The sequence below is a fragment of the Orcinus orca genome, chromosome 6 (genome assembly GCF_937001465.1).
Source record: "Orcinus orca chromosome 6, mOrcOrc1.1, whole genome shotgun sequence".
NCBI lineage: Eukaryota > Metazoa > Chordata > Mammalia > Artiodactyla > Delphinidae > Orcinus > Orcinus orca.
Genome location: NC_064564.1, coordinates 10,539,385 through 10,567,087, shown reverse-complemented (window position 1 = coordinate 10,567,087; position 27,703 = coordinate 10,539,385). Strand labels below are relative to the sequence as shown.

General features: G+C 43.8%; 1 protein-coding gene across 1 annotated transcript in view; it reads right to left on the bottom strand.

The window, feature by feature from the left end:
- Window positions 1-27,703, bottom strand: part of GALNTL6 (polypeptide N-acetylgalactosaminyltransferase like 6) — a 1,137,703-nt gene that overhangs the window by 46,059 nt on the left and 1,063,941 nt on the right. The window contains exon 9 of the mRNA XM_004278676.3: window positions 21,694-21,915. Within this exon, the coding sequence (XP_004278724.1) occupies window positions 21,694-21,915 (222 nt within the window). The remainder of the gene's footprint in view (window positions 1-21,693; window positions 21,916-27,703) is intronic.

Sequence of the window (27,703 nt, the reverse complement as noted above, 5' to 3'; positions counted from 1 at the left end):
ACTTACTCAATAGTTGCCTTTAAATAAAGAAAAAGGTTAACTGTTTATCTGGTTCGTTTCTCTGCTGATGAATGAGAGGGCTCACAATGACAGCTATTATTATTCTGGCAGTATATCCTAGGGTTTTACAAAGAGGCTTCACTAAACGTTGAAGTTTTCAAATGATTTCAAGGAAATTTATTGCTAGACCTATTTGTTGGACGCGCTGAATGTCCACTTCCTGTTACGACACACACACACCAGGCCTGTTCAGGAGATGGCTGGAGTCGCAAAGCCCCTGGCTTGGACTCACCTCTCAAATCCCTCCCCCAAGTCCTGACTGCTCTCTCCTCTTATTGCTGGAATTAGGTCACGGGCCAAGCTCCAGCAATGACTTTTTTTAAAAAACATTTTTCTTGGATAATTGCTCTACAGTGTTGTGTTAGTTTCTGCTTTATAACAAAGTGAATCAGCCATACATATACATATATCTCTGTATCTCGTCCCTCTTGCGTCTCCCTCCCACCCTCCCTATCCCACCCCTCTAGGCGGTCACAAGGGTCCGAGCTGATCTCCCTGCAGCAATCACTTTTTGAGCTACAGGTGGCCCTCCAGCTGAATGGGATGCTTGCCTGGTTCGTATTTTGAGTCCTGTCTGAATCTTTTCATTCACGGCTGTCAGGATCATTTTATGGAAGCGATTTTAAACTTTTTTGGAATCTGATGAAAGCTATGGACTCTCCAGAAAAATATATATAAACACAAAGTATTCTTGCTTTATATGTCTGGTGGCCCATAAAGACTCTTTCACAGACACATGGGAGCTTAGAATTTGCTTTTTGGAATGCATGATCTGAAAACTTCCCTGTACCCATGGGCATTGGTAGACAATAAAATGGTTATAGTTTTTGCTTTAAAAAAAACAGCTGAGAGCAGTCTCACGCAAAAACGTCTTGAATCTCTGCCTTGCATATGACTTAGGTACTGTATTGCCTCCTCTATCCATTTGTAATGCAAATCAGGGTTTCCACAGCAGTAAATAATAATAGCCAACATTCCATTGAGAGCTTGCTGTGTTAGCCCTGTGCTACGTGCTTTCCAGGGATTATTTCATTTAACTGTCACAACAGCTCTTTGATGTAGGTACTATTGTATTTCTATTTTGCAATAAGGAAACCAAGGTATATTAGTTTCCTGTAGCTGCTGTAACAAATTACCACAATCTTGGTGGCTTAAAACAATTGAAATGCAGTCTCTCACAGTTCTGGAGGCCAAAAGTCCAAAATCAAAGTGTTGACTGGGCTGTGCTCCCTCCAAAGGCAATTATATACAAAATAATTGATAGCAAAGACTTGAACAGGTATTTGTACACCCATGTTCATAGCAACATTATTTGCAATAGCCCCAATGTGGAAACAGCCTAAGCTTCCATTAACAGATGAATGGATAAACAAAATGTGGTATATACGGACAAGGGAATATTATTTTGCCTTAAAAACGGATGACGTTCTGATGCATGCTACAACGTGGATGAATCTTGAAGACATTATACTAAGTGAAAAAAGCCAGCCCCCAAAGGACAAACATTGTATGGTTCTACTTCTCAGTTTCCCGAAACAGTCAAATCCATAGAGATGAGGAGCAGAATAGAAGTTACCAGGGGGTGGGGCAGGCAGGAATGGAGAGTTGGCTCCTGGGGACAGAGTGTCAGGTTGGGGTGATGAAAAGTTCTGGAGATGGATGCTGGGGATGGTTACACAACAGTGTGGATGTATTTAACGCCACTGAACCATATGTTTAAAAATAGCTAAAAAGGTAAATTTTATGTTATGTATATTTCACAGTAGGGCTTAAAAAACAGGGCTTCCCTGGTGGTGCAGTGGTTAAGAATCCACCTGCCAGTGCAGGGGACACGGGTTCGAGCCCTGGTCCGGGAAGATCCCACATGCCGCGGAGCATCTAAGCCTGTGTGCCACAACTACTGAGCCTGTGCTCTAGAGCCCGCGAGCCACAGCTACTGAGCCCATGTGCCACAACTACTGAAGCCCACATGCCTAGAGCCCGTGCTCTACAATAAGAGAAGCCACCACAATGAGAATGCCGCGCGCCGCAACGAAGAGTAGCCCCTGCTCGCCGCAACTAGAGAAAGCCCGCGTGCAGCAACGAAGACCCAACACGGCCAAAAATAAATAAATAAAATAAATTTAAAAAAATAATAAAAAAAATACAGTGCTTACTTGATGGTGATTTAGGAAGTTGCTTTCACTTTCTGTAAATCCATGAAAGAGAAGAAGCCAAGCTAAGGGGTCTGGAGGTAATGGCAGGTCATATAAGGCAGGACTGAATTCCTTTGCTTTGGGGTGGATATTGGAAGAGACTTGTGCTTAATACGACCTCTGAATGAATAAAATTTTCTCCATGCATTTAGAACTTACTATATCTCATGCCAAAAACATATTTCACCCCCACTTACACAGAAGGAAAAATCTTACGAAGAGAGATAACATGATCTGCTCTTCTCTGGTGGTACATAATTGTTTCAGGAGAGAGCTGTCTGGAAATCCGTCCCCCAAAGGACTGGGATTACTTCCGGTTGCAGGGAGGAAATTAAAACCAGCTGCAGGTAGTTGCAGGTGATAAGCATTTTTATTTTTTTCTTCCCCTCTCTAATCCCGCTTTATTCCAGACTAACTCCCTTCCAACCCATACTATCATCTTTAGAAACTAACCAAGATTGTTTTCTTAATGTACAAGTAGTCATGGCCGAGTTTTCCAGCCTTATTGCCAGTGTTTGTAACCAAGCAGGGCAGCTCACTCAGAGGGTTCTTAAAACCAGAGAAAGCACTCTAATAAGCTGAAAGAGGCAAAGTGTGCTTTTAAATTCATAAGCAATCTTATAGTTCATTTGGAGAGGGAGAGAGAGCAAGAGAGAGAAGAAAGAAAGAAGTACCTGAAAAATGGGAGACGCTCGCAATTTTCTGCTCCATGTAACCCAGATGTAGACTCGGTATGAACTTGAACTTCCCCCCACCATTTGCTCATTCAGAATGTCACGGTTGGGGCTGACGCTGTCAAATGAAATTGCTTTTTCCATATTCAGTTTTCCTTGTTTTATTCAGTTTGTATCTTCTGTCCAAAACGTTTCTTGAAAATTGGATCTTTTAGAGGAGGCAATACCAGTTATCTTCAGGAGAAGAAACTTCGTCATTTCACTTTGGCATGGAACAGAATTAAGTGTAATTTCTCTCTTAGATATGGGAATTAGATACTTAATTGTCAATAACTATAGCAGACGTGGAATGATTATCTTTGGGTTATTCTGTATTTCTTTGGCTTTGAGATGGCCAGACTGTTAACACAACAACTCCAGTTACTTTAGCCATGAATTTGGATGTGCAGATACCACGGATACCATCACCGCTGCCCGTGCAGGCAGGAAGCTTCTGTTGGTCACTTGCCATATGCCAGACCTTGAAGTAAGAGCTCTACATGCATAACTACAGTTAATCCTCCACTAACTCTAGAACGTAGGGACTGTTATTCTCATTTTACTGCTGAAGAAACTGAGAGATTAAAGTAACTCACCTGATATGAACATATCCCATAAATGTTGGAGCTGGAATGTGAATGAACAGAGGTGCATGGGAGTTCGGCAGAACGCAGGGTGTGTTCTGAACTTTGAGAAACCGAGAACAACGATCATTTCCTGTTATTCTCGTATTTTTTTATATTAATTTTTATTGGAGTATAGTTGCTTTACAATGTTGTGTTAGTTTCTGCTGTACAGTAAAATTGATCCGTTATACCTATACATCTATCCCCTCTTTTTTGGATTTCCTTCCAATGTAGGTCACCACGGAGCACCGAATAGAGCTCCCTGTGCTATGCAGCAGGTTATTAGTTATCTATTTTATACATAGCAGTGTACATGTGTCAGTCCCAATCTCCCAATCCATCCCACCCCCCGTTCCCCGCCTTGGTATTGTCCGTCCTCTACGTCTGTGTCTCTGTTTCTGCTTTGCAGATAAGATCATCGTATTTGTCAAAACTTTGCACTTAGAGCTTGATGTATGGCAGAGTGAGATCAATCAAGTCTGTAGAATAAACGAATGAAGAAAGCCGAGGGATATTTTGCACTTTCATTACCGCATTTTCCTTTGGAAGTTGCTGCAGTGTGACATTGTATGGGCTCATTTGTATGCACTTCGGTAGCCTATGAATTTAAGGGGATGCATTGTGGGTTTGCTTTTTGGCGGGGTGCACAGGCTAGTCCCCAGAAACACTGAAGGAGAACAGTTCTGTCATGGCCTCTTGAGTGCGCGGAGACGTGGTCTCATCAGAAGCTGTTCTGAACAGTGAAGGGGGTTTCAAGAACGCTAGGATTCAGTCTGCATGCTGTGCGTGAGGTGTTTGTCCCTCAAAATGATGCAAACGGTTCACCCTCATTATGGCTCACTAGCCCTTAGGCCACACGAGGGCAAAGCTCTGTCTCCTGTGCGCACAGTTCATCTGTGGTGATGACTACAGTGCTTGGCCCGTTAATACTGCAGAATGAAACCAGAGGAATGAAAGTGACCACTTGATAGGTCAGACGACAGCTGTGTAAGCCCCTGGAAGAGACAGGGTGGCCAGCGAAGCTCCACAGCCCCCCACTCAATGGAGCAGCGCACACAAAACAGAAAGAATGTGTTGGTGAGAAGGGTTCCTCAGTCATGGAAGGACAGAAAGGGTGAGTGAGAGGTGGATGCTGGCAGTGCCATCCACATATTGCCAGGGCAACCACCTCCTGCGAACATCCCTCGTCTCAACAGCAGGTCTGTCCTTGGGATGGAGGTGAAGCGGACCGTTATAGGCAACAGACTCCGGTTTTGCTCTTTCGGGCAAACCAAACCCCTTGGCATCCATGATGCGTTAAATATTCTCTTTGTCTTCGTTCTGACTTCAGGTTCACCAAACAGCTCCTCCTTGGTCTGCTTACGTGGAGAGGATGTGCTGACGACACTGATTTCGCATTTCTCTGTTCCACGTGGCCGCCACGCTTTATCATAGAAAGTCAATAGATAGGTTTCCAGAGAACGTTTGGTGTATACGTAGCATTCTGAGGCCAGACGTGCTGCTTCTCTTCACACGTGGACTTCTGAGCTTTGTGACATTTGTCATTGTCATTGACAGTTTTTTTCTTATTAGTTATCTATTTTATACAGATTAGTGTATATATGTCAATCCAAATCTCCCAATTCATCCCCCCTCCCCGCTTTCCCCCCTTCATGTCCATATGTTTGTTCTCTACATCTGTGTCTCTATTTCTGCCTTGCAAACTCGTTCATCTGTAGCATTTTTCTAGATTCCACATTTGTGTGTTAATATACGATAATTCGTTTTTCTCTTTCTGACTTACTTCACCCTGTATGATGGTCTCTAGGTCCATCCACATCTCTACAAAGGACCCAGTTTCATTCCTTTTTATGGCTGAGTAATATTCCATTGTATATATGTGCCACATCTTCTTTATCCGTTCGTCTGTTGACAGATTCATTGACAATTAATACTGGATATCTTGGTATTGTTCTCAGCCATGTGCATTTCAGTTGAGGAGAGTGATTCTCTTGGGATATGATCATTGTGAGGCCCAGAAAAGATTAAGTTTCTGCGTCTTCAAAGAGGAGGGTCAGCTTCATCCATCCAGCCTTTTCCTTAGGTTGGCGCTCCTCAAACATTTCCCCGAGGACCAGGCTGATGGCAGGTGCACGTGTATCTGGGGAGCTGGCAGTCTTGGATTGAAGTACAGCATCTTCTTGAAGAATTCTTTTTACTTAAAAAAACTGTTCTGCATTGTGCATTCTATTCTCCAACATGCACATTTCGTATCAGTGTTATTTTTCATACAATATTATTTTCCTGCCAACCTTTAAGTAAACTCGATGTTGGGGGGAGCCGTGAAGTGCTTTCCCGTGTCTCTGGTGCTGCTGGGCACAGGGCTGGGCACCTCCAGGAGTGTCTGTGTGCATGTGAGAAGCCTTGCCTCACACCACGCTTCACCTGTGCAGTTATGTAACTTCTGTGTCTCAGGGCTTTTTAGGTCTATAATCTTTGTCTACTTTATTTCCTCTAAATAGTATTATTTTGACCTGGATTGCTACATAGTGATTTTGGTTGTGGAGACTAGCATCTCCTATGAACATGGTGATTTTTTTCCCCATTCTTTCTTTTAATACCAGTGTGGTCTCTGTTGCTATCTAGTTAAATGGTGAATAATTGGACTATATGTTTCATGTATGTTTGGAGAACTAAGTCAATAAGGGTAAGCATTTTGAAAACATGAACTATTTTATATATTTTACTAATCATTATATGATTTCAAAAGTTAGTTTTATTTTACTGATGAGAAAGAAGAAAGTTTTCTAGACAGCTAAGAACCTTTAGAAATGAGAGAGAGAGAGAGAGGGAGAGAGGGAGAGAGAGAGGGAGGGAGGGAGGGAGAGGGAGGGAGAGAGAGAGAGAGAGAGGGAGGGAGGGGGAGAGAGAGAGGGAGGGAGGGGGAGAGAGAGAGAGAGGGAGAGAGAGAGAGAGAGGGAGAGAGAGAGAGAGAGAGGGAGAGGGAGATAGGGATCTGGCAGACAAAAAGGTGCCATCTGTGGGCTTCCCTGGTGGCGCAGTGGTTGAGAGTCCGCCTGCTGATACAGGGGACACGGGTTCGTGCTCTGGTCCGGGAAGATCCCACATGCCGCGGAGCGGCTGGGCCCGTGAGCCATGGCCGCTGAGCCTGCGCGTCCGGAGCGTGTGCTCCGTGACGGGAGAGGCCACAGCGGTGAGAGGCCCGCGTACCGCAAAAAAAAACAAGGTGCCATCTGCTCATATATTTATGGCATCTTGTCTCGTGTTATTCAACACCAGCTCTCAGACAAAGGTAATAAACATCCTAAATACAAAAATCTGAGTGAAATATTGTATTATTGAGGCATTATGCCATTCAAACATGATAGGTCTGATGATGGTTCAATATAATGATTTTTAGCTCTAGGGTACAAATAAAATAAAATGGTGATGTCTAGCTGTGACTACAGCGTCACCAGAATGTAACTATTTCTCTATTGTTATTGCATTCCCACATTCCTTCAAAGGCCATGCATTCAAAAAAACTTATGAAAATTTCTATGTCCCAATCACTGATGTTTGAAAACCATCAGCATTTTGCCATACTTGTTCATCTGTTCACTTCCTAACCTCCTCCCTTTTTTGGTGGATAATTTTAAAGCAAACTCTATGTATCTTGTCATTTCACCCCTAAATGGTTTAATCTTCTCCAGGAGAGAGAGAGAGAGACAGAGAGAGAGACGGAGAGAGAGAGAGAGAGACGGGGGGGGGGGTGTGAGAGGGAGAGAGAGAAACATTTTCCCACATATCTGCAAATTAACAATAGTTAGTGTCTTCAGATACCTAGCCCATATTCAAATTCTCCTGATCGTCTAAAAATGCCTCTTTTCAGTTAGTCTATTCTACTTCTATTCTATTCTATTCTGTTCTATTCTATTCTATTCTATTCTATTCTAGATCCAAACAAGTTCCATTTCATTGTGTGTGTTTGGTAAGCTCCACAGAGCCTTGTGAATGTCTCATAATCTAGAACAGTTCCCCGCTCCCTGTACGGACTTAGTAAAGGAATTAGGTTCTTAAATTCTAGATTTGGGTTGAGATGTTATTTACCTTCCTCTGCTACTCCCTGAATTTCTTGTGGACTGAATTTACATTTAAAAGCTTATTAAATTCAGATTTGCTTTTGTTGTTGTTATTGCTGTTATTGTTTTTAAAAGAATATTTCAGACCTGGTTCTTGATTTTCCAGCTGTCACATTGTGTCTTATCAGCATGTCTGTGTGATTCACTTTTAATGACGCTAAAATTGATCATTGGGCTTAGGTGACGGTAGCTGGATAATTTGATTGTTTTCATTCCCTATTTTGTCTAAGGGTTTAATCATCCAATGATGACTATCTCCTGAATCAGTTATGGGATTAGGGGTTGCAAAATGTTGATTTTTTGAACTCAATCTTTCTGTTTCAATTTATTACCTGAGAATCTGTATAAAAAAACTCTCAACCACGAGGGCTCTTTGGACACCCTGAAATACATATTATACTAGAATAGTGAGAAAAATGCTTCATGGTTTCCCTTTAAAATGTCTATTTTTCAGAGTAATGATTTGGTGTTCTATCAACTGCAGTGGTGTTCAGTGGACTCTATTTTGTTTCTCTCTCACCTCCCTGCCTTTTTATGAATTTACAGCTTTTTGTATATTTAGTATATTTTAATTAATTGGGTCACTTTTTGGATGTTCATAGCCTCCCGCCTAAGGCAAGTGGGAACGCTTAGCTGACGCCTGTGTCCTTTTGATCAGACCCACGTCAGCCATTAATCGCTCCTTCCCTTCCTTACTTTCTGGAGCAACAAAACATCCCAGCCCACTTTTCTATGTTTCCTGCTCCACAACTAAAATCAGCCATTTCTTCAAGGATCCTTAGTTCCACTGAGTGGAGAATCCAATTTAGAGACCACCTGGCGAGTTAGAAGTGCCAGTGAGATTGGACTGGAGTTGTTTCTAGCCCTTTTCAGTGGATGGAGCTGGAAAATTTGTATTTTAGAAAGTGAGAAAACATATCATGATCCACCTTGTCATTTCCAATTCAAATCTAGGATCCTAAGTGTTTATATTGTTAATTTTATATTTGGATTTCTTTTTATATTTAGATCTCTGTGGCAAACCTTTTTCTTTATAACATTAACGTACTTTAAAATTTGTGTGCTTGAAAAGAATGTGAATTAAGAAAAAATGTTTCAGAGTTAAATAGGTCTACGTTATTGATTTTTTTTTTTTTTTTTTTTGCGCGTTACGCGGGCCTCTCACTGCTGTGGCCTCTCCCGTTGCGGAGCACAGGCTCCGGGCGCGCAGGCTCAGCGGCCATGGCTCACGGGCCCAGCTGCTCCGCGGCATGTGGGATCCTCCTGGACCGGTGCACGAACCTGTGTCCCCTGCATCGGCAGGCGGACGCTCAACCACTGCGCCACCAGGGAAGCCCCTACATTATTGATTTTTAAAAGTTGTTTTTACTATTATGTGTTTTTAGCTGTGCCACATGGCTTGCGGGATCCTAGTTCCCTGACCAAGGATCAAACCTGGGTTCCTGGCAGTGGAAGCAGAGTCCTAGCCACTGGGCGGCCAGGGAATTCCTGATTACATGGTTTAGATTATATAGAATCTTATTAATTTGGGTTTACCTATTATGTCTTGGACTGAGAGAGGTATGTTAAGCTGTCCTATTTGTGGTGTGTTTCAGTCCTTTTCTCCTTGCATTTCCAGCAATTTCTACCTTATAAAAGTTGTTTCTCTATAGGCTGCAGTCTTCGGCATTATAATGTCTTTTTTGGCTTCTTTTAACTTTTTAGGTGTTTTTGCTCCCCTGTATTCTACCAAGTTTTGTATTAAAATCTGAACTGCTGCTTTCTTATTACTTGAGTTTCCCTGGTGTATCTATGCTTATTCTTTACTCCTTAATCTTTCTGTGTCTTTTGGATTAAGGTATGTCTCATACCACAGAGAGTTAACGATTTGCTTTATTAGTCAATCTGAATTTATTAAACAGATTTCTTTATATGTTTGATCTCAGCTCTGACATATCAATATATTATTTATTTACTGTATCTAGTAAATCTTTCACTGTGTGATTCATTTTCTTTTCTCTTTGTAATCTTTGGTATTTCATATGGTTTGTATTTTTGTTCTACTGGTTACCTTTAATATTGTGTATAATATCTGAAGTTTCTTTTTTTTTAAGGTAATGCCTAATTCTACTCTTTTCTGAGCAGTACTGATTAGTTAGAATGTTTTCCCTTTTCTTCCTTCTCTTCCAGTGTCTAAACATATTCTTTTAATCCTAGTTAATGCCCGTGGGCATTAACTTATTAATTAAGTTCTTATTAGCAGAAATTATTCTGCTTTCCGCTTACTTTCCTTATTTGTTTGTTGTGTTATTTCTACAGTGTCAGACCATATAACATTTGCATATTCTTTTTAAAATTAATTTATTTTTAACGTCTTTATTGGAGCATAATTGCTTTACAATGTTGTGTTAGTTTCTGCTGTATAACATACTGAATCAGCTATATATATACATATATCCCCATATCCCCTCCCTCTTGCGTCACCCTCCCTATCGCACCCCTCTTAGTGGTCACAAAGCACCGAGTTGATCTCCCTGTGCTATGTGGCTGCTTCCCACTAGCTATCTACCTTACGTTTGGTAGTGTATATATGTCCATGCCACTCTCTCACTTCGTCCCAGCTTACCCTTCCCCCTCCCCGTGCCCTCAAGTCCATTCTCTACATCTGTATTTTTATTCCTGTCCTGCCCCTAGGTTCATCAGAGCCATTATTTTTTAGATTCCATATATATGTGTTAGCATACGGTATTTGTTTTTCTCTTTCTGACTTACTTCACTCTGTATGACTGACAGGTCCATCCACCTCACTACAAATAACTCAGTTTCGTTTCTTTTTATGGCTGAGTAATATCCCATCGTATATATGTGCCACATCTTCTTTATCCATTCATCTGTTGATGGACACTTAGGTTGCTTCCATGTCCTGGCTATTGTAAATAGTGCTGCAATGAACATTGTGGTACATGACTCTTTTTGAATTATGGTTTTCTCAGGATATATGCCCAGTAGTGGGATTGCTGGGTCATATGGCAGTTCTATTTTTAGTTGTTTAAGGAACCTCCATACTGTTCTCCATAGTGGCTGTATCAATTTACATTCCCACCAACAGTGCAAGAGGGTTCCCGTTTCTCCACACCCTCTCCAGCATTTATTGTTTGTAGATTTTTTGATGATGGCCATTCTGACCAGTGTGAGGTGATACCTCATTGTAGTTTTGATTTGCATTTCTCTAATGATTAATGATGTTGAGCATCCTTTCATGTGTTTGTTGGCAGTCTGTATATCTCCTTTGGAGAAATGTCTATTTAGGTCTTCTGCCCATTTCTGGATTGGGTTGTTTGTTTTTTTGATATGGAGCTGCATGAGCTGCTTGTATATTTTGCAGATTAATCCTTTGTCAGTTGCTTTGTTTGCAAATATTTTCTCACATTCTGAGGGTTGTTTTGTTTATGGTTTCCTGTGCTGTGCAAAAGCTTTGAAGTTTCATTAGGTCCCATTTGTTTACTTTTGTTTTTATTTCCATTTCTCTAGGAGGTGGGTCACAAAGGATCTTGCTGTGATTTATGTCATAGAGTGTTCTGCCTATGTTTTCCTCTAAGAGTTTTATAGTGTCTGGCCTTAGATTTAGGTCTTTAATCCATTTTGAGTTTATTTTTGAGTATGGTGTTAGGAAGTATTCTAATTTCATTCTTTTACATGTAGCTGTCCAGTTTTCCCAGCACCACTTATTGAAGAGGCTGTCTTTTCTCTATTTATATTCTTGCCTCCTTTATCAAAGATAAACCCACGCATATATGGTCACCTTATCTCTGGGCTTTCTATCCTGTTCCATTGATCTATATTTCTGTTTTTGTGCCAGTACCATACTCTCTTGATTACTGTAGCTTTGTAGTATAGTCTGAAGTCAGGGAGCCTGATTCCTCCAGCTCCATTTTTCTTTCTCAAGATTGCTTTGGCTATTCGGGGTCTTTTGTGTTTCCATACAAATTGTGAAACTTTTTGTTCTAGTTCTGTGAAAAATGCCATTGTTAGTTTGGTAGAGATTGCATTGAATCTGTAGATTGCTTTGGGTAGTAGAGTCATTTTCACAATGTTGGTTCTTCCAATCCAAGAACATTGTATATCTCTCCATCTGTTTATATCATCTTTAATTTTTCTTTCATCAGTGTCTTATAGTTCTCTTGCATTCTTTTATCCTTTCAGCCACTCTCTACCAGACCGTAGGCCAAGCTAATCTAAACATCTCTTGGTTTTCTGAGGCTCATTCTCTAGTAGGTTCCTCAGAAAGACTCTTGGGAAAATTAATCCCTGAGTTCTTGAATGTTTATAACTATTTTTCAGTGGGCTTTATACTTGAAGCACAGTTTGGTTGGATATAAAATCTTTGGCTCATATTTTATTTTCTGAAGCATCTTTACAATGTCGTCCATTGTTTTCTGGTACAAAATGTTTGTGCTTCAAAGTCTGGCTTAGGTTTTGTTTTTGTTTTTTTTTGGTCGAATGCACAAAATTGTTTTCCTTCATTTAAAAAATACAACTGTTTTACTAGAAATGTTTGTGTTGAGGGTTCTCAGTTGAATTTCTCAGCTATAGCCCCTTTAATATGTAGGTTCAAATCTTTCATTTTGTCAAGGTTTTCTTAATTATAGTTTTATGTCTTTGTTGTCTTTCATTTTGTGGGGGAACATTCTTTGGGAATTGATGTTAAATCTTCATTAAAACTCTGTTGTTCCAAATCTTTGGTAGAATCTTCTATCTCTTCTTTATTTCTGCTTTATTCATTTCACTCTCCTCCCTTCCAGCCTTGGTTGCTTTTCCTGGGCCTCCCCGGGTGTCTATATGCTTGTTTCTGAGATTTTTTTTTTCTTTCCTTTTCTTCTCTTTTCATTCTTGAGTTTTCAGCTCTCTTCTCATATCATCACATTTCACATCATTCCAAGTGTCTTCTCTTTTCTTAATTAAAAAATTTTTTTTGGATTATAGTTGATTTATAATGTGTTAGTTTCTGGTGTACAGCAAAGTGAATCAGTTTTACATAAACACACACACACACACACACACATATATATATATATATATATATATATATATATACACATACACACACATATGTGTGTATGGGTATATACATTCTTTTTCAGATTCTTTTCCATTATAGTTTATTACAAGCTATTGAATATAGTTCCCTGTGTTATACAGTAGACCCTTGGTTTAGCCATCTCATTTCTGAGCTGTTCTAATTCTGACTTGTTTGGTTCTTTCAAGCTTTGATTGTTTTTAAGCTTCTTTTAGCTCATTTAAAAATCATATGTTGCTGTTTTCATCCTCTTTGTGGCCACATGTGTGGGATGTTTTCATCATCTCCCGGAACTTTATTTGGTTCATTTAAATCTTTATCCTTGCTGTATCTCTGTATGGGGTTTTATTGTAATCTGGTTTTATTTTCCACATACAAATTAAATGGTTCTCTTGGAAAGTACCTCTGTAGGGCTCTCTTCTGCGTTGTTACTGTGACAGATTAAAAAAAATATGGCCTCTTTATATACATGATGACTTCTCTGTCTCTCAGGGGTGAGCCTGATTCACAAAAGCTTCCTGCCTCTAATTCTGTGTTGTCTGGAGTCTGAAGGTCTTTCCTTCCAGAGCAGTGAGGCTGCCTTTCCACGTGCTTGTCCACCACGTCCTGGGGTTCAGCCCAGATACCTCCTTCTCTGGTGTTAGAAGTTTAGTCTCCCTGGGATCCACAGTGTTTTGTTTCAGATCCAGTGATCCGCAGGTTTTTTTTTTTTTTTTTTTTTTTTTAGCAAGGTTGGTGGAAGGGAAGTGGAAAGAATGAGTCTCTGTCTTTCCAAAAGGGAGTGTGTCAGAGCATTTCTGAGATCCTGCGGGCGGAGGCTGCTTTGGCATTGTTTTGAATTCCCAGGCCCCTTACTGGTTTCCTATGGTTTCTTTGCACTTGTCCTCAGCTTGGAGCCTGTGAGGGAGTCTTTGAATTTCACTGGTCATTTGCAGATGTAATTGCTTTAGTTCCTATTCTGTAAAGGATCGGCTCCTTTTGGGGGTGAATATTTGTTGATTCCTGAGTTGCAGCTCATAGCACTGTCCACACTCTCCTTTTCTGTTTCCTACCAACCCCTCATCCCCAGTGATCTCACACAAGACCTGCTGCTCCCTGGTGTATAGGTAACACTAACCCTACTCTGGGATTCCTTGCCACCAGTTTTATGTAAGATGTTATCCATGTTGTGTGTGTTTTTTCTTTTGCTATCCTATATGTTTTGCCTGGCTTTTATGATTGAACAAAACCATGCTGCGGCCATGTGTTTAGCATCGGAAATCCCAGTATATTTTTAAAACAAGAATATTGTAGAAAATTTAGCTTTTTATTTCCGGCATCACACCACATGGTTTTTCATTATTTCCAGCAGAATGGCAGTATTTGAATGTTAGGATCTGGAACAAAATTATTTGCTGCTGACTGGTATGCAATTCTGGCAAAAAAGTGTGGGCAAAGAGGGTCGATGTGTGTAACTGGTTCTGCATGATTTGGGTCTAGAACAAGACTAAGAAAAACTGACTTGTCCTTCCTGTTTTAGGGATGGTCTAGAAAGTTAAGCTCCTCCTGAGATTATCTTGTCATGTTAATTTCTCTCTGTAATGGGCCTAACGGATTGGCAACCTTTTCCAGAAACTGAGCAACTAACAGACTTCACATTGGCAATAGAAGCTCGAGAGAAAAGGCCTTGCATGTGGCTGTGAAAGGGAAAGACCTAAGAGCTTGTTTGTTGTTGACGGGACAGAAACAATGTTTTGGAAATCTAAAGGTGGTCAAAGGAAATTCCTGTATTTCTTAAAATTAATAAGAAATCTAATCAAGTGGATCAAAAGCATAAAGAGATAGTTGGAGAGAAAACAAAACGTGGAGAAAGAATGGTGGCTTCAGGGGAGGCCAGGACCACTGATTTTTCCCATCTCTCAGTCCAAGTAAGAGACAGTTACGTTTCAGGCCACTCACAAAATCTAAGACTGACTGATGACCTTTAAGCTGTGAATGGAAGGGACAACTTACGTCTAAGCGGTGCAGTAACTGTGTGTCCCAGAGTTTGGAACAGGGCCAGCCAAGACCTACTGCTGACAGACAGCTCAATGCGTAGCGAGGACACTTGGAGGAATATTTGCTCTTGTTCTTAACTACTGTCTGCCAGCAAATGATGAAACCAGTTCCAAGCCCAATGATGCATCCTGGCATCTGTCTGCATCTCTTAGCACGACTCCCAGGATCTTCTCACTGTTATTCCAGGACCCCAAGAATCTTGCCCATTTTTTTGCTGTGTTTTTTCTTGTCCTCCACCAACCTGTGGATGGTCACTAGACTTTGAAGTTGAGGGCAGTTGCCCCTGAAGGGACCACTCTGAGCTCTCCCAGAAGCCAGCTGGGCTCTTTGTAAAAGAATGGGGGGGTGGGGGTATTCTTATGTCCATGGCTGGAAAAATTATATTGAATTTTTCCACCAGTGCTGACTCTCTGAGGCTGTGCATTGGAAATCCTACTTTAATAGCTGAGTGATCCTCAAATTCTATTAATTCTGTGTCATTGTTGAAATTAGAAAGGTACCAGTTATTAAAAATTAAACACTAGAATGAATTCACGATTGGGCTAACATACACTTAAAATTTCCTTTACTCCTGTCATGTGAAACCCCAAAGGTATGTATTTATGTATATAAACATATGTCAGTATGAATACATACACATTGTAAGGAAGAACAAAATAGAAAGAGAAGATAGAAAGTTTTTGGCATATATATGTGTATATAGATATAGATATATAGATATAGATAGAGATATAGGTATATATGCAGAAAAATCTTCTAGTTCTGAAACACCTCTGATTCTATTAGGACATGGGTCAAATTGCTGCTTTTGAGACATTAAGATGTCTTAATGATGTCCAGTTTGCATTAAGATGTCCAGTTTGCTCAGCTGGAGATATGAAATTAAAATCACGTTTAGTGCTGAAGACAGCACTAAGTTTGTCTTCAATTGTCTCAGCTGTTGAGAACTCAGAAAACACATAGTGGAAGCTCAAAGGATAATGCAATTCTTTATGTAGTCTTACCTTTTTCTCAACCTGCTTGTGGAGCTCCAGAGAGATGAATTAGCATAGTGTGCCAGCATTGTCTCTGCCTGAGAAAGTAAATGACAGATCAAGTCTCGTGCACTCAGAGAATGACAAAGCATCTCTGAACGGCTGCTCAGTTTACAGGTCTGGTTTAGACAGAGGGCGGCCGAAGGGCAGCGATGGTCCCAGTGTGCTTGCCAGGGGAGCAGCAAGACACGTCCTCTGTGGGTTCCCCAGTTGCCAGTCGAGGCTGTTGGTGGGGGGAGATGGGAAAGGGGGCCATTGCTCTCCCAAGAAAAGGAGCCAGAGCCTGGCGTTTCCCTCTGTGTAACCCAGTAGCCACCCTGGCACAGAATTTGTTTGAAAGAGACAGCATCACGCCATCAGATGGCCTTTCAGATAATGTGCCTCCTAGTGTCAAGCTTCCTTTCCTGGAAGCCCATACGGAGAAATCTGAAAGGCCTCATGCACCGTGAGAACATCAGAAGGAAGAGAGCCAGTGAAAATAAGTCAAGAGCAGCTGAAGCCGAGGAGGTGAGCTGGGACGATTCCGGGGGCCTGTCTTTGTGAAGATGCCGCAATTCAGGGTGACATGACTCTTGAGCGAGGGGTTTAAATAGCAGCAGGAGGAGTTCGGCATTGAAATGAATTTTTAAAATAAAGATTTTCCAAAAGTTTTGCACAATGGCGAGATGACAAACGGATGTGTCAAGATTGGCACATTGAGGACGGCAAGCAGACACCTTGGTCAGGAAAGACATGCCTGTCTACTTTACATCTTTTATTCCCTCTTACACATGAAGATGCAGGATTCTGCAGAACTCTACTTTTTGGACTATAAAGGAGTACTATAAATGGCTCTCACGAATTCATGAATTCTAAGGAGGGGAAGGAGTAAGAAGGCAAAAAATAATCGGAAATTCTGTTTCGTTCATTTAGCATCTTGACACAAAAAGACACACTCCCTCTGTGCCTGGTTTAAGAACGGTTTTCTGTTTTAAACCTGTTCTTACCCAGGTTTCTTCTCCAACACAGCACTGCGGAAAGCGCATTGCTTCTACATGAATAGCACCAAGGGACGCTCGACTTATTACATGGCTCAAAATCCCCTTTATTCTCTCGGGGCCCCTCACCTCCCCACTCCACCCACTACCCTGGCGACCAGAGGACGGAATGATGCCTCCATCAGAGGTGACTTTAATCTCTTCTTGCCTTTGAAGTACGAAGGTGACATGGAGAGATTGGAAATTGCTGGCACGGAGGATTTTCACTTTTGGAGGTTCTCCTTCTCCTTAGGTTGTCAGAAGAGACTATTTCATATCTTGTTGGACTATGACATGGAATGTGGACCTGGCAGTCCCTTGGAATCACTCACCTGAGATTCATTACTCACACTGTCTTCCCGGCCAGGCTTTCCAGAGAGGCAGCCTCTGTGTGGCCAGCCAGGGAGTGGTGTGGAGACCCTTCCCTGTGCGGTGAAGGGGGGCCAGAGCTTGGCCTGCCCATGGGGGCCTCTGGGCAGAGCTGTGAATGCAGAGGGGGTGACGGAGCCAGGATCCTCCATTCCTTCATCATTCACTCAATAAGCATTTATTGAGCACCCACTATATGCCAAACCCTGTTTGTAGCTGCTGAAGGGCAGTAGTAACTCAGCAAATCAACAGAACCCTATGTCCTGGAACTGGCTTTCTAGGTAGGTGAGAAACACGATAAATACGTAGATGGCATGGCTTGTTCTGTAGCGAGGGATGCTGACGAGCAGGAGAGAGCAGGGGAGGGGCGTTGGGAGTGGATGAGGATGGACAGCCCCCTGTGCATTGCTGCCCACGACAGAGGGGACAGCTGGGGAGGGCTTTCCGAGAAGACAGCGCTTTTTGAGAAAGGGCCTGAAGGGAGTGAGGGAAGAGCCTTGGGATGTAAGCAGGAGGAACAGCAAGTGACAAGGCCCTGAGGTTGGCTTGTGCCTGGCCTGACGGGGAGCAGCGCTGAGGCCAGTGTCCCTGGAAAAAGGAAGCCGAGGGCTTACAGTAAGAGATGAGGTCGGAGGGGACGCAGCAGAGACCAGGTCGTTCAGGGTGCAGGTGAGGACTTTGACTTTGACCCCGAGAGAGCTGGTAGCTGTTGAAAGTTTCTGAGTGAGGCAGTGGCCTGATCTCCTGTTTCAAGTGGAGAATAAGCTAAGGGGCGGGGTGGGGGGGGGGGAAGAGAGGGTTGAGTTAGGAGACACACACGACAACCAGCTGAATCTGTCAGGGAAACAAGTAGCAGTTTATAGGATGTGTATGGTCTGTAACACATCCTTTCCAAGCTGGGTTCCAACGACCAGAGCCCAAGGTTGCCTAAGCACTTGATGGTTTATCCAGAATCAGGCTGGCACAGAGGAGCAGGTGGGAAACTGTTCCAAGTACAAGTGCATGAAACAGCACGTTACCCTGCTTCCCGGCACAGCGCTCCCATAAAGGAGTCTTGCGTTTTCATTGCTGGAGGTTTGGGGTTCCTTCCTACCACACAGTCTGCCTTTCCCTTGTCACTCTCTTACCAAAACAGGAAGTGACCTATTACATTTATGTAGGAGCTTGGCGCATTCGAGCCATTAATTTAAAGTTTATAGGAAATGAAACAGCCCTTTTATGTACTAGATTGGATTCTGCAGCAGAAAGGGGACATTAGTTAGAAAAACAAACAAAACTGGTGAAATCTGATGGAAGTCTGTAGCCGAGTTAGTAGTATTGTACCAATACTTATTACTTAGTTTAAATGTGCTATGGTTAAACGTATGGGGGCAAACGTAAGATGTTAACATTAGAAGAAATGGGTGAAAGGTGTATGTCAACTTTCTGTGCCTTCTTTGCAACTTTTCTGTATGTTTAAAATGATTCCAAAATAAAAACTTAATAAACAAAAGCTCTTTGTAGAGGGCCAAGGAATACACGAGTGAAACTTTGAATTTTTTAGAGATAAAATGGTCCACAGGTATATTCTGCACATTTAGCAATTTTTATCCACCATTAAGAAGTAGGTTATTACCCAATATATAGTTAGAAAATGGTCCTTCCTGTTCATCATTTCATGTAGATTAAGCTGCATTTCAAATACTTCATTTGCCTCCTGCATTAAATGTCCAGGCATCACTTTTACTCTCAGGGATCTCCCCTGCTTGGGAAATAGATATTTTTCGATACACTTTACCAGCCCAAGCCCTGTCGCTTGCCGATTCCCCTTCCTTCTGTCTTCCTCCTACGTCTCGTCTTCATCCTTGCCGTGTACCACCCCTTCACTGAGCAAATGTAACTGAATGTAACTGGCGCTTGAACTACTTTGCCATTTTCTTCTTTCCCTAAACCTAAAGGTGACCTTACTTTCCTTTGCTGTTCTGAAGCTTTGGGGAAAGAAATTTGCCATTATATTAGAAGAAAATCTGATCTTCTCAATGTCTGATTGTTTAAACCAAGGATGATGAACTCAAATGTCTCTAGGGCCCAGGCAAACCACGTAAAGATGTGAGGTAGTCAAGAGTAATAGGTTAAAAACTGGCATCACCCACTGGCCATAAGATGGTTCTTATTATTCCTGGAAAGTTATGTCTTTTCTAGAACCTCAGGGAAATTTTGAATCTGTTTCCATGCAAGATGCTTTTTTTCCCCCCCAAGATGCTTTATAAATGCAGGTTATGGTTTAGTCAGGCAACGAGGGAAAATGCGACCAGTCGCAGTTTAGGTAGTAGCCAGGTTGGAATAAAAAATTACGTTTCCACATAGGGAAAAGACTGATGAGATTTTAACCTCGTCCCGAATCACACAATGATACTGGGAGGTCTTGGAGAGTTTTCTTTTTCTTTTTTTTTTCATGGGAGGAGGAGCCAATGTAATGTCTTTACTGCAAAGAAGAAACTTTACACCCCGTTTTGAGGGAGCTAGTGCAGGGGCTCCGTGGGCCAGCTGCTAGGACACCGGCTTGTGATGGGTTCCGCAAGGCCTCGCCTTTGTGCAGCCAGGGCCAGACGATGTTGTCTTCTTCACAGATGCAGCCCACCATACGCTTCCTGGAAGCAGACTAAATGAGGGTCTTCCTTGGTACCGGAGGCTGCGTTCGGGGCGAGCGTATGGTACGGCTCCAGACCCTTGCGTGCAGGCAGCATGACCTCCCTCGGCAGCCCAGTCCCTGCTCATCCGCAGTAAGAGCGCCACCTCCAGACGCCAGAGGGCGCACCACGGAGACTCCCCTGGGACCGCAGGCGCTCAGGGCCTGCGCGGCCAGCGCTCCAGCCCCACGGAGCTACCTTGAAGCCATCAGGCCAGCTACCAACACCAGCGCTTCCGGGAGCTGGCTCCGGAGGCAGAAGGGACTTGGCGGGCAGGGCTTCTTTCCCCTCCGCGTGCTTGCCTCTGCCGTGGGGCGGGGCCGTGGGCTCTTGGAGAGTTTCCTACTAAGTCACTAAGGCAGGACTGTTTTTAGATTATTAGGGAAAGATGGCAGACATAACCTTAACCCAAAAACTCGAGGAGGAAACTCACCTGCTTCTTGGGTAACAAATTCTTATGTCTTCCAACACCTTAGACTAAGAAGGTTCTCTCTGGGGTCTACTTTAAATTGCTGCTGCTGTAAATTAAGCCCCTGGTAGATAACAAAAACGAATACCAGCAGAGTAATAGTACTAATATTCCAGGGACGCGTTAATGAATTCTTTAAGATGCAAAGAATCAGAGACCAAATTACTCACTGAAACATCCACGATCAGGACCACGTGCATATACAAAGAAATATTAGGAGATGAAGCCTTGGTGCCAGCCTTCGCTCTGTCCTTCATGCCCGAGGTTCCCCAGGTCAAGCAGAGGACCACCTCTCTACGGGCCCCTTAGCAAAACAAGCAGCGCACGTGTAACCTGCTGAACGCGTTTTCTGCCTGGAGCCAGGACGCTGGCTCACCCAAGGACGCTGCCCCAGCGCGCGGGCCTCCCCTGCCACGCCTGGGGGCCACCTGTTTTCAGAACTCTGCCAAGCCACAGACACTAACCGGACAAGCGCCTGTTCTCTCCACACCACAAAGTCAAGGACGACGATGGGAAGGCGCCTGCACGACGCGAGACAGTCTGCTCCTGAGCGTGGGGATGGCGCTAGCATCCCTCCCCCCCGCCCCCGCCCCCCCCCAAGCCCCCTGCTACGAGCAGATTAAATTGCAGACTAAATTCACCTCATGCCATTTGAGTCCTTGCTCTAGCAACCCTCTCCTAAGAGGAAAAGGCCACAGTAACGAGACTGAACAGACCTGAACCCAGCACAAAAGTCCTTTATATGCCAAAATATAGATGCTTTAAATTGGGCACCTGGGGCCTTTCAGCTCTTTCCATTTTAGATCATGAAGTAAAATTTAAAAGAAGCGCTCAGAGGTGGAAAGGTTGGTGCTTATTTAAGGAACCCACGAGGTTCCACATTTGCCACAGTTCAGGGTATTGTGGAAAAGCGCATCTTGATTCTGCATCGCACACCTGGTTAGGAAAGCCGCCCAGCCCCATCGGGGCACCTCGTCCTTGCACACGCCCATAGCAACCAGGCTGCGCGCGCGGCGGACAGGGAGGGATTTTATCGTGGACATCGGGTCACATTTATGTACACAAGAGCACGACAGATATTTTCATTCTCTGCAAGCTCTTAGCGCAATTTCACTAATCTCAAATAAACAGTTTCCAGGCGCATTTAAAAAAAATCAATTTGGGGAGTCAACAGTGGCCAGGGGTTCCAGGGGTGAGCTGAATGCCCTTCCCCAGCAATTCCTGCAGAGGACATATATTTATCGGAGATCATTTCAGCTGACCCTGGCCGCAGGGCAAGGGAGCTGAGGGTTTCAGCAGCCCACTCCCACCCCCAGGGGGCGCCTCACCTCCCCCCAGGCTGCGGGTAGGGGCTCCACTGGAGGGTAGTACTCAGGCACGTCCCAGGCCACCGCCGCCATGAACCACTTGAAGTCCTTGCACTTGAGCTGTCTGCGCAGCTCCTTCTGCGCGGAGAGGTCCCCCGTGGACAGGTGCCGGTACTCCGGGCGCCGCTGGTAAATGTACTCGGCAAACTCATCCATCCAGGTCTCCGCCACCCGCTTCAGGTTCTGTGCAGCAGAAAAGAGGGTCAGTTACTGGCTTGTGCCCGCAAAGGTGGATTTTAGTTGCCCTCCAAACGGACAAAGAAAGAAAAGAAATCAATCTCAGGAAGCTCTAGTTAGGAGTTTTCCTAACTGCGAGGGGTGTGAGATGATTAGCCCGAGGCCTTGCACACATCTCTGCTTCTGGCATGGGGTCCAACTGCCAATTAGAGAATTCACCGGAGCCAGTAAAAAAAATAACCCAGCTTGCAATCCCCTCCGCTTTCTCATCCCTCCTGTTATTTCACGGTGACAAATTCTTTGTTTTGCACGTAGAACTACAGGAGTTGGGGCTGGAGATGATGACATTGCTCTTAGGCATCAAATGGCTTAAACCCTTTCAAGGAACAGTGAGGGATCTTGGAAAGAATGAGGACAAACAAGCTGTTATTCTCTCAGTTACAGCGAGAGCCCAGTATTACTAAATTCAAGACTTTGTGTTCTGGTGATGCTTTGTGCCACCGGAAGCCCAGGGGAATTTAGTAATTCACTGCACAGTGAAGTCGGGCTAAGGAAGCACCAGGGGGCCAGTCTTCTCTGCAGATGGAGCCATGGGGGGAGGGAGCAGGGAGACACGCACACTCCTTAGTGGCAGGGAGTGTGGGTGTTCAGGGTAGGAAGCTCAGCCCTTTCCCCAGTTTTGAGACTGAGCTAGGAACTTACACACTCTGGGCCTCAGATTCCTTGCCTGAAGAAGGAACATAGCAGAATGTCCCTCCATCAGGGGAGTGGTTGTAAGGTTAAGTAAAGTAACACCTGTCAGGGGCTTCGACTAGTACCTGGCTCCCAATAGGTACTATGGCTATTAGAGCTGTTGTACCTACTAGAATAATAATAGTGCAGCATTGGAAGACAGAACGCCTGGGTGTTGGGCTTGGCCGTGGGTGAAATGACTTGTTCTTTGGTCTTGGAGGAGGGCCGTGGCTGCCATGAGGTGTTCTCTGACACTCCGTCACCCCTCGGTGCTGAGTGGTAGAGAGAACACGGCCATGTCTGGAGCATCCGTTCTGATGCTTCATAGGCGGGTGTCCCACAAGCTCTCATTCTTGTTGTTTTGTGTTCACATTCCTTATTTGAAGCCCCCAGCTGGTGTGAATATTGACCCTTTCCAGCCTCTCATTTGCACTTAGAAGGTAAAATGAGCAGAATGTCTGGGAACTAGAATAAGACCCAGATACACCCAGATACAAGTGACTAAAGTAAAAACTAGGGATGTTTAGGAAAATTGCTTTGTCTTAAAAATTGCTACGGAATCCTAAATAGGGCCTGAAACTGTGCCTAGAGGTCCGTTGGATTTGAAGACAGTCTCCAGATACCCTATTCCTAGTGGAATTGTACCCTTTTCTTTTTTCCCCATCACCCCTACCTCCAGCGTCGCCGGGGGGCCTCTCCCACCTCATCCCCCGTGGACTCCTTGGTTAGCACATGTAGGGCTCAGTTAATCAGCAAGATGCAGAGAAGACACAGTGCCATGAAGACTACTCTGATTTCTTGGTTGCCTCTGTGTTCCTTCCTTTCGAAGCTTCCTGACGTGGAGAGTGTAAGGCTTGTTCCCTGAGGGGTTATTATTATTTGCTATCACTGTGCTGGCTGCCATCCCACTGGCATTGCCTGCCCCAGAACACCTTCTTTTCTCTGACTCCAGTTTGCTTTGACAGATGATCAGAGTCGACGTTGTTTTGTTATAGTTTAGCCCTCGCCACAGACTCTGAGCTGCCCCATTTGTTTGGAGACAGAAAAAGAAACGTGATATTCGGAGGTTCCTGCTCTGTCCTGGCACCAGGTACCACGTGCACATGTAATGTCCAAGTAGGAGTCTTCAGTATCACTTTGCTGTTTACCTTTCATTCTGACAAATGTTCGGGATGAAATGCGCCCTGTTATCATTTGTCCTTGGACAGACAGTTTTTATGGTTAGCAACAAGGCTCAAAGATAGAATGGAAAAAAAGTTGGTTGATAATATTAAAGCTTTATTTGTATTCAAATTAGATCTTTGGCTGTAGATTCAACCTTTCTCCTATATTCCAATTATTAGGTAAAGTGAAAATATTTAATTTTCACCTACTTTGTGCTTCTCTCATAAACACAAATGAATAAAGGTAAGAAAATAGCAAAGAGCAGAGGCAAAGAGCAGAGGTAAATTACCCAGGAATAATGAGAAAGTGATTTATTAAGTGGAGACATGCCTTAAAATTTTTGATAGCTTGCAAGAAAGATTTGTCACTAAGAAATCTATTTGACTTGGGTAAATAAGCACTTTTAGACTATAAATGCTGTGAAGTTAGGGATAGATAGTGTTTTGGGTTTTTTTTTAAAAAATTAAAAGGCCCTAGCACATGTGTGTGCTCATCTGGGCATGCTAATTGTGGAGTTAAGAAAAGACCATTTATAAAATGAATATGAAGAAATTCCTAGCGTGTGCATGTATCTGTTGATAAAGGCACTGAAATAAAAACAATATTTTAAAAGCACTGTTGCTAAAGGGTAGATATTTGTTGCTTTGGGTTTCTGAAATAGAAATAGTAATTATTGTGAAAACTCAAAGAGGAACTGACCAGTTCAGATGCGTTCAATTGGAAATGGCTGCAAGGGTCAGGATGAATGTTTGCCAGAATAAATGACATGAATAAGTGGAAGAGGCAGGAGATGGCAAGTTGGAAGATTCTCAGCAACGTCAGGGAAGCCGCAGGGTAGTTAACCTGGGAACCAGGCAGGTAGCTTTTGCCTTTTCACGTCCTGTTCAAATCGAAATACTTGATCGAAGGTTAGGTTTGCGGATTTCCCAAACACTCCAAAGAAAGCAGGAAGATCATGGACATACTCCAGGGATAATGAATGTCAAATCATGGAGCGCTTTTGCGGTAGCTTTCAGGAGATGGGGAAAGAGAACCAGCACAATAATTGCAAAAACTAATTGCCGGTGTCTCTCCAGCAAGGAGGGTTACGTGAACATTTTGACATACATGTGAATCCTGACCATTTTAATGTTCTGATGACTCATCAGACATCCTCCACTGCAGATGCTCTGTTCTCTGAATGGAGTTTCCCGCCAGGAGGAAACTTTCTCAAGTGTCAATTATTATAGTCAAGGGACAGTCTAGAGCAGTGCAGGTGACTGGCCAAATCATATCATTCTGAAGGCATTGTTCCAGAAATAACAATACACTATGTGAATCTGCCACTGTCATTATGTATCAGTACTTAGTTTTGGGGAAACCATTGGAACCTCAGCTGAGAAATGTTATAAGCAGTTGCAAGAAGCATTTCATTGGTCTTTCATAGATTGTAGAATAAATCCACCCACTGCAGGAAATAGAACAATCTCATACGGGAACACATGTATCTATACACTCAAATACATGGAGGTGACGGGGTAGGAGCAAAGCAGTATTTCTCACTTAAACATTCATTGTTGGGTGCACAGGGACAGAATCGTGAAACGGACATCCCAATGACACATCTTGCCCGTGATGGTAACAAAGAGAAAAGGAAATCAATCTGAGTTGGCCCATCTCTCCTGAGATTGAATAAACATTAGTGATGGTGCTAAGATGTTAAAAATTAGTTATGAAGAGGAAGGAAAGAAGGAAGTACGGACACTGGGAGATCTATACATGCAATCATTCTCTCCCAAACTATCAGGAGTTGGGTATAAAAGTTGCCTTATATATGTGGAGCTAGGTGTTAGCTGAGATTCCTGGTTTTTGAGACTTAAATGAAATTGCATTAACCCCAAATGACACATTCCTGTCTTCCTTAAGATTTGTGTGGCTTTCCAGGGACGTGGGTTCACACGTTCATCCTTCACTTTTTTTTTTTGCGTTACGCGGGCCTCTCACTGTTGTGGCCCCTCCCGTTGCGGAGCACAGGCTCCGGATGCGCAGGCTCAGCGGCCATGGCTCACGGGCGCAGCCGCTCCGCGGCATGTGGGATCTTCCCGGACCGGGGCACGAACCCGTGTCCCCTGCCGATGCAGGGGACTCTCAACCACTGCGCCACCAGGGAAGCCCCATCCTTCACTTTGATGTCCTGTTTGGGGATCCTTCCTTCTTTCCTGCTGGCATTCCGCCCAGGCTTGCTCGCTACCTCGGTCATGCCGAGCTGAGTGGGTCAAACACCCGCTATTCCTCACCTCTCAAACACGTCTCGGGTAGATGAGTGAGGCCTAGACTCGGAAGGTGTGAGGGCAGTGGCAGAGACGAAGCTGACAACAGGAAGGTGGAAGCTCTGACTTCTTTCATATTCTTTAGCTCCTATAGAGAATTTCTTCCCGGACAAAATTTCCTCCCTGTCCTTTGGCCTCCTGACATGTGTCCTCAAAATTTCCCTCTTATGTCTCTCTTGCAGGTCTGTACCAGAATATGTCATTCCTTCTTCCTTTTCACGCCGAGTAAGTCAGCTTTCTCACTATCTGTCTCTGCTTCTCCTGGCCAGACGCTGAGGCTTACCTTTCCGTAACCAACAAGTCCTTTCCAGGTGTTTTGCTAAACAAAGGTCATTCCCCTAAAAGAAATTAAACAGCTGGTTCTTGAATTACGCCCACCCAACGTTTGGTCGCATACTGGTTGGTGGCCCGCTATTGAAGACATTCCACAGTAGGTCCCTAAGTGTCCTCTCCAGCTTTATTCTCCTCCATGGAACTCTGCTCGGGAGATCTGCTCTGGTCATTGCCACTCCTCGTTAATGAAACAAGGAGGCCCCCGGACTGAGGTGGCTCTAATGCCTTGGTGGCCTGTGTAAGCAAACCGAAATGTAGCTTGTAAACGCCTCCAGGTTACAAGATCAAAACCTAAGGCCAGGGCCTTCCCTGGTGGCGCAGTGGTTAAGACTCCACCTGCCAATGCAGGGGACACAGGTTCGAGCCCTGGTCCGGGAAGATCCCACATGCTGTGGAGCAACTAGGCCTGTGAGCCACAACTACTGAGCCTGCGCTCTAGAGCCCGCGAGACACAGCTACTGAGCCCACGTGCCACAACTGCTGAGCCTGCGCTCTAGAGCCCGTGTGCCACAACTACTGAAGGCCACACACCTAGAGCCTGTGCTCCGCAACAAGATGAGTCACTGCAATGAGAAGCCCGAGCACCGCAATGAAGAGTAGCCCCCGCTCGCCGCAACTAGAGAAAGCCCACCCGCATGCAGCAACGAAGACCCAACGCAGCCAAAAATAAATAAATTAAAAACAAAACCCTAAGGCCAGCCCATCACAACCAACCAACCAGCTTTCAGCTACAGCCCATCAATGATTTCCTTCCTTTGCTTCTGCTGTTTCTCTGATCTGTGTAAGTCTTTCCCCAGCTCCTGTGGGTGGAGCATTTCTAATCACTTCCTGTCCGGCGCTGACTAATTTGAATTGATTTTTGCTTAGATAAACTCTTAAAAATTTTGTCTCATTTTATCTTATTACGCAGGGAACCTACTTATACTAAAGAATTTATCCGGAATTCAAATTTAACTGGGCGCCCTGTAATTTTATTTGCTGAATCTGGCAACCCTACTCCCAACGTCCACAATAGGCATATAATATATGCTCCATGAATGTTTTTGAATTGATTAAGTGGCTGTACATGCAGAGTCTGGCATCTTTTGATGCTGTTGCCAATACAGAGTGAATGCTTTGCTTCGGTGGAAATCATTCCAGAGAAGCTTCAAGCTCTCTGCAGAGAAGCCTGCTCTGACGCACAGTTGACCTAAATATACTTCCCCGTCCCACTGCTTTTCTGTTTCTAATGGGGGTGGGGTGTCCTGCTGGCCCTC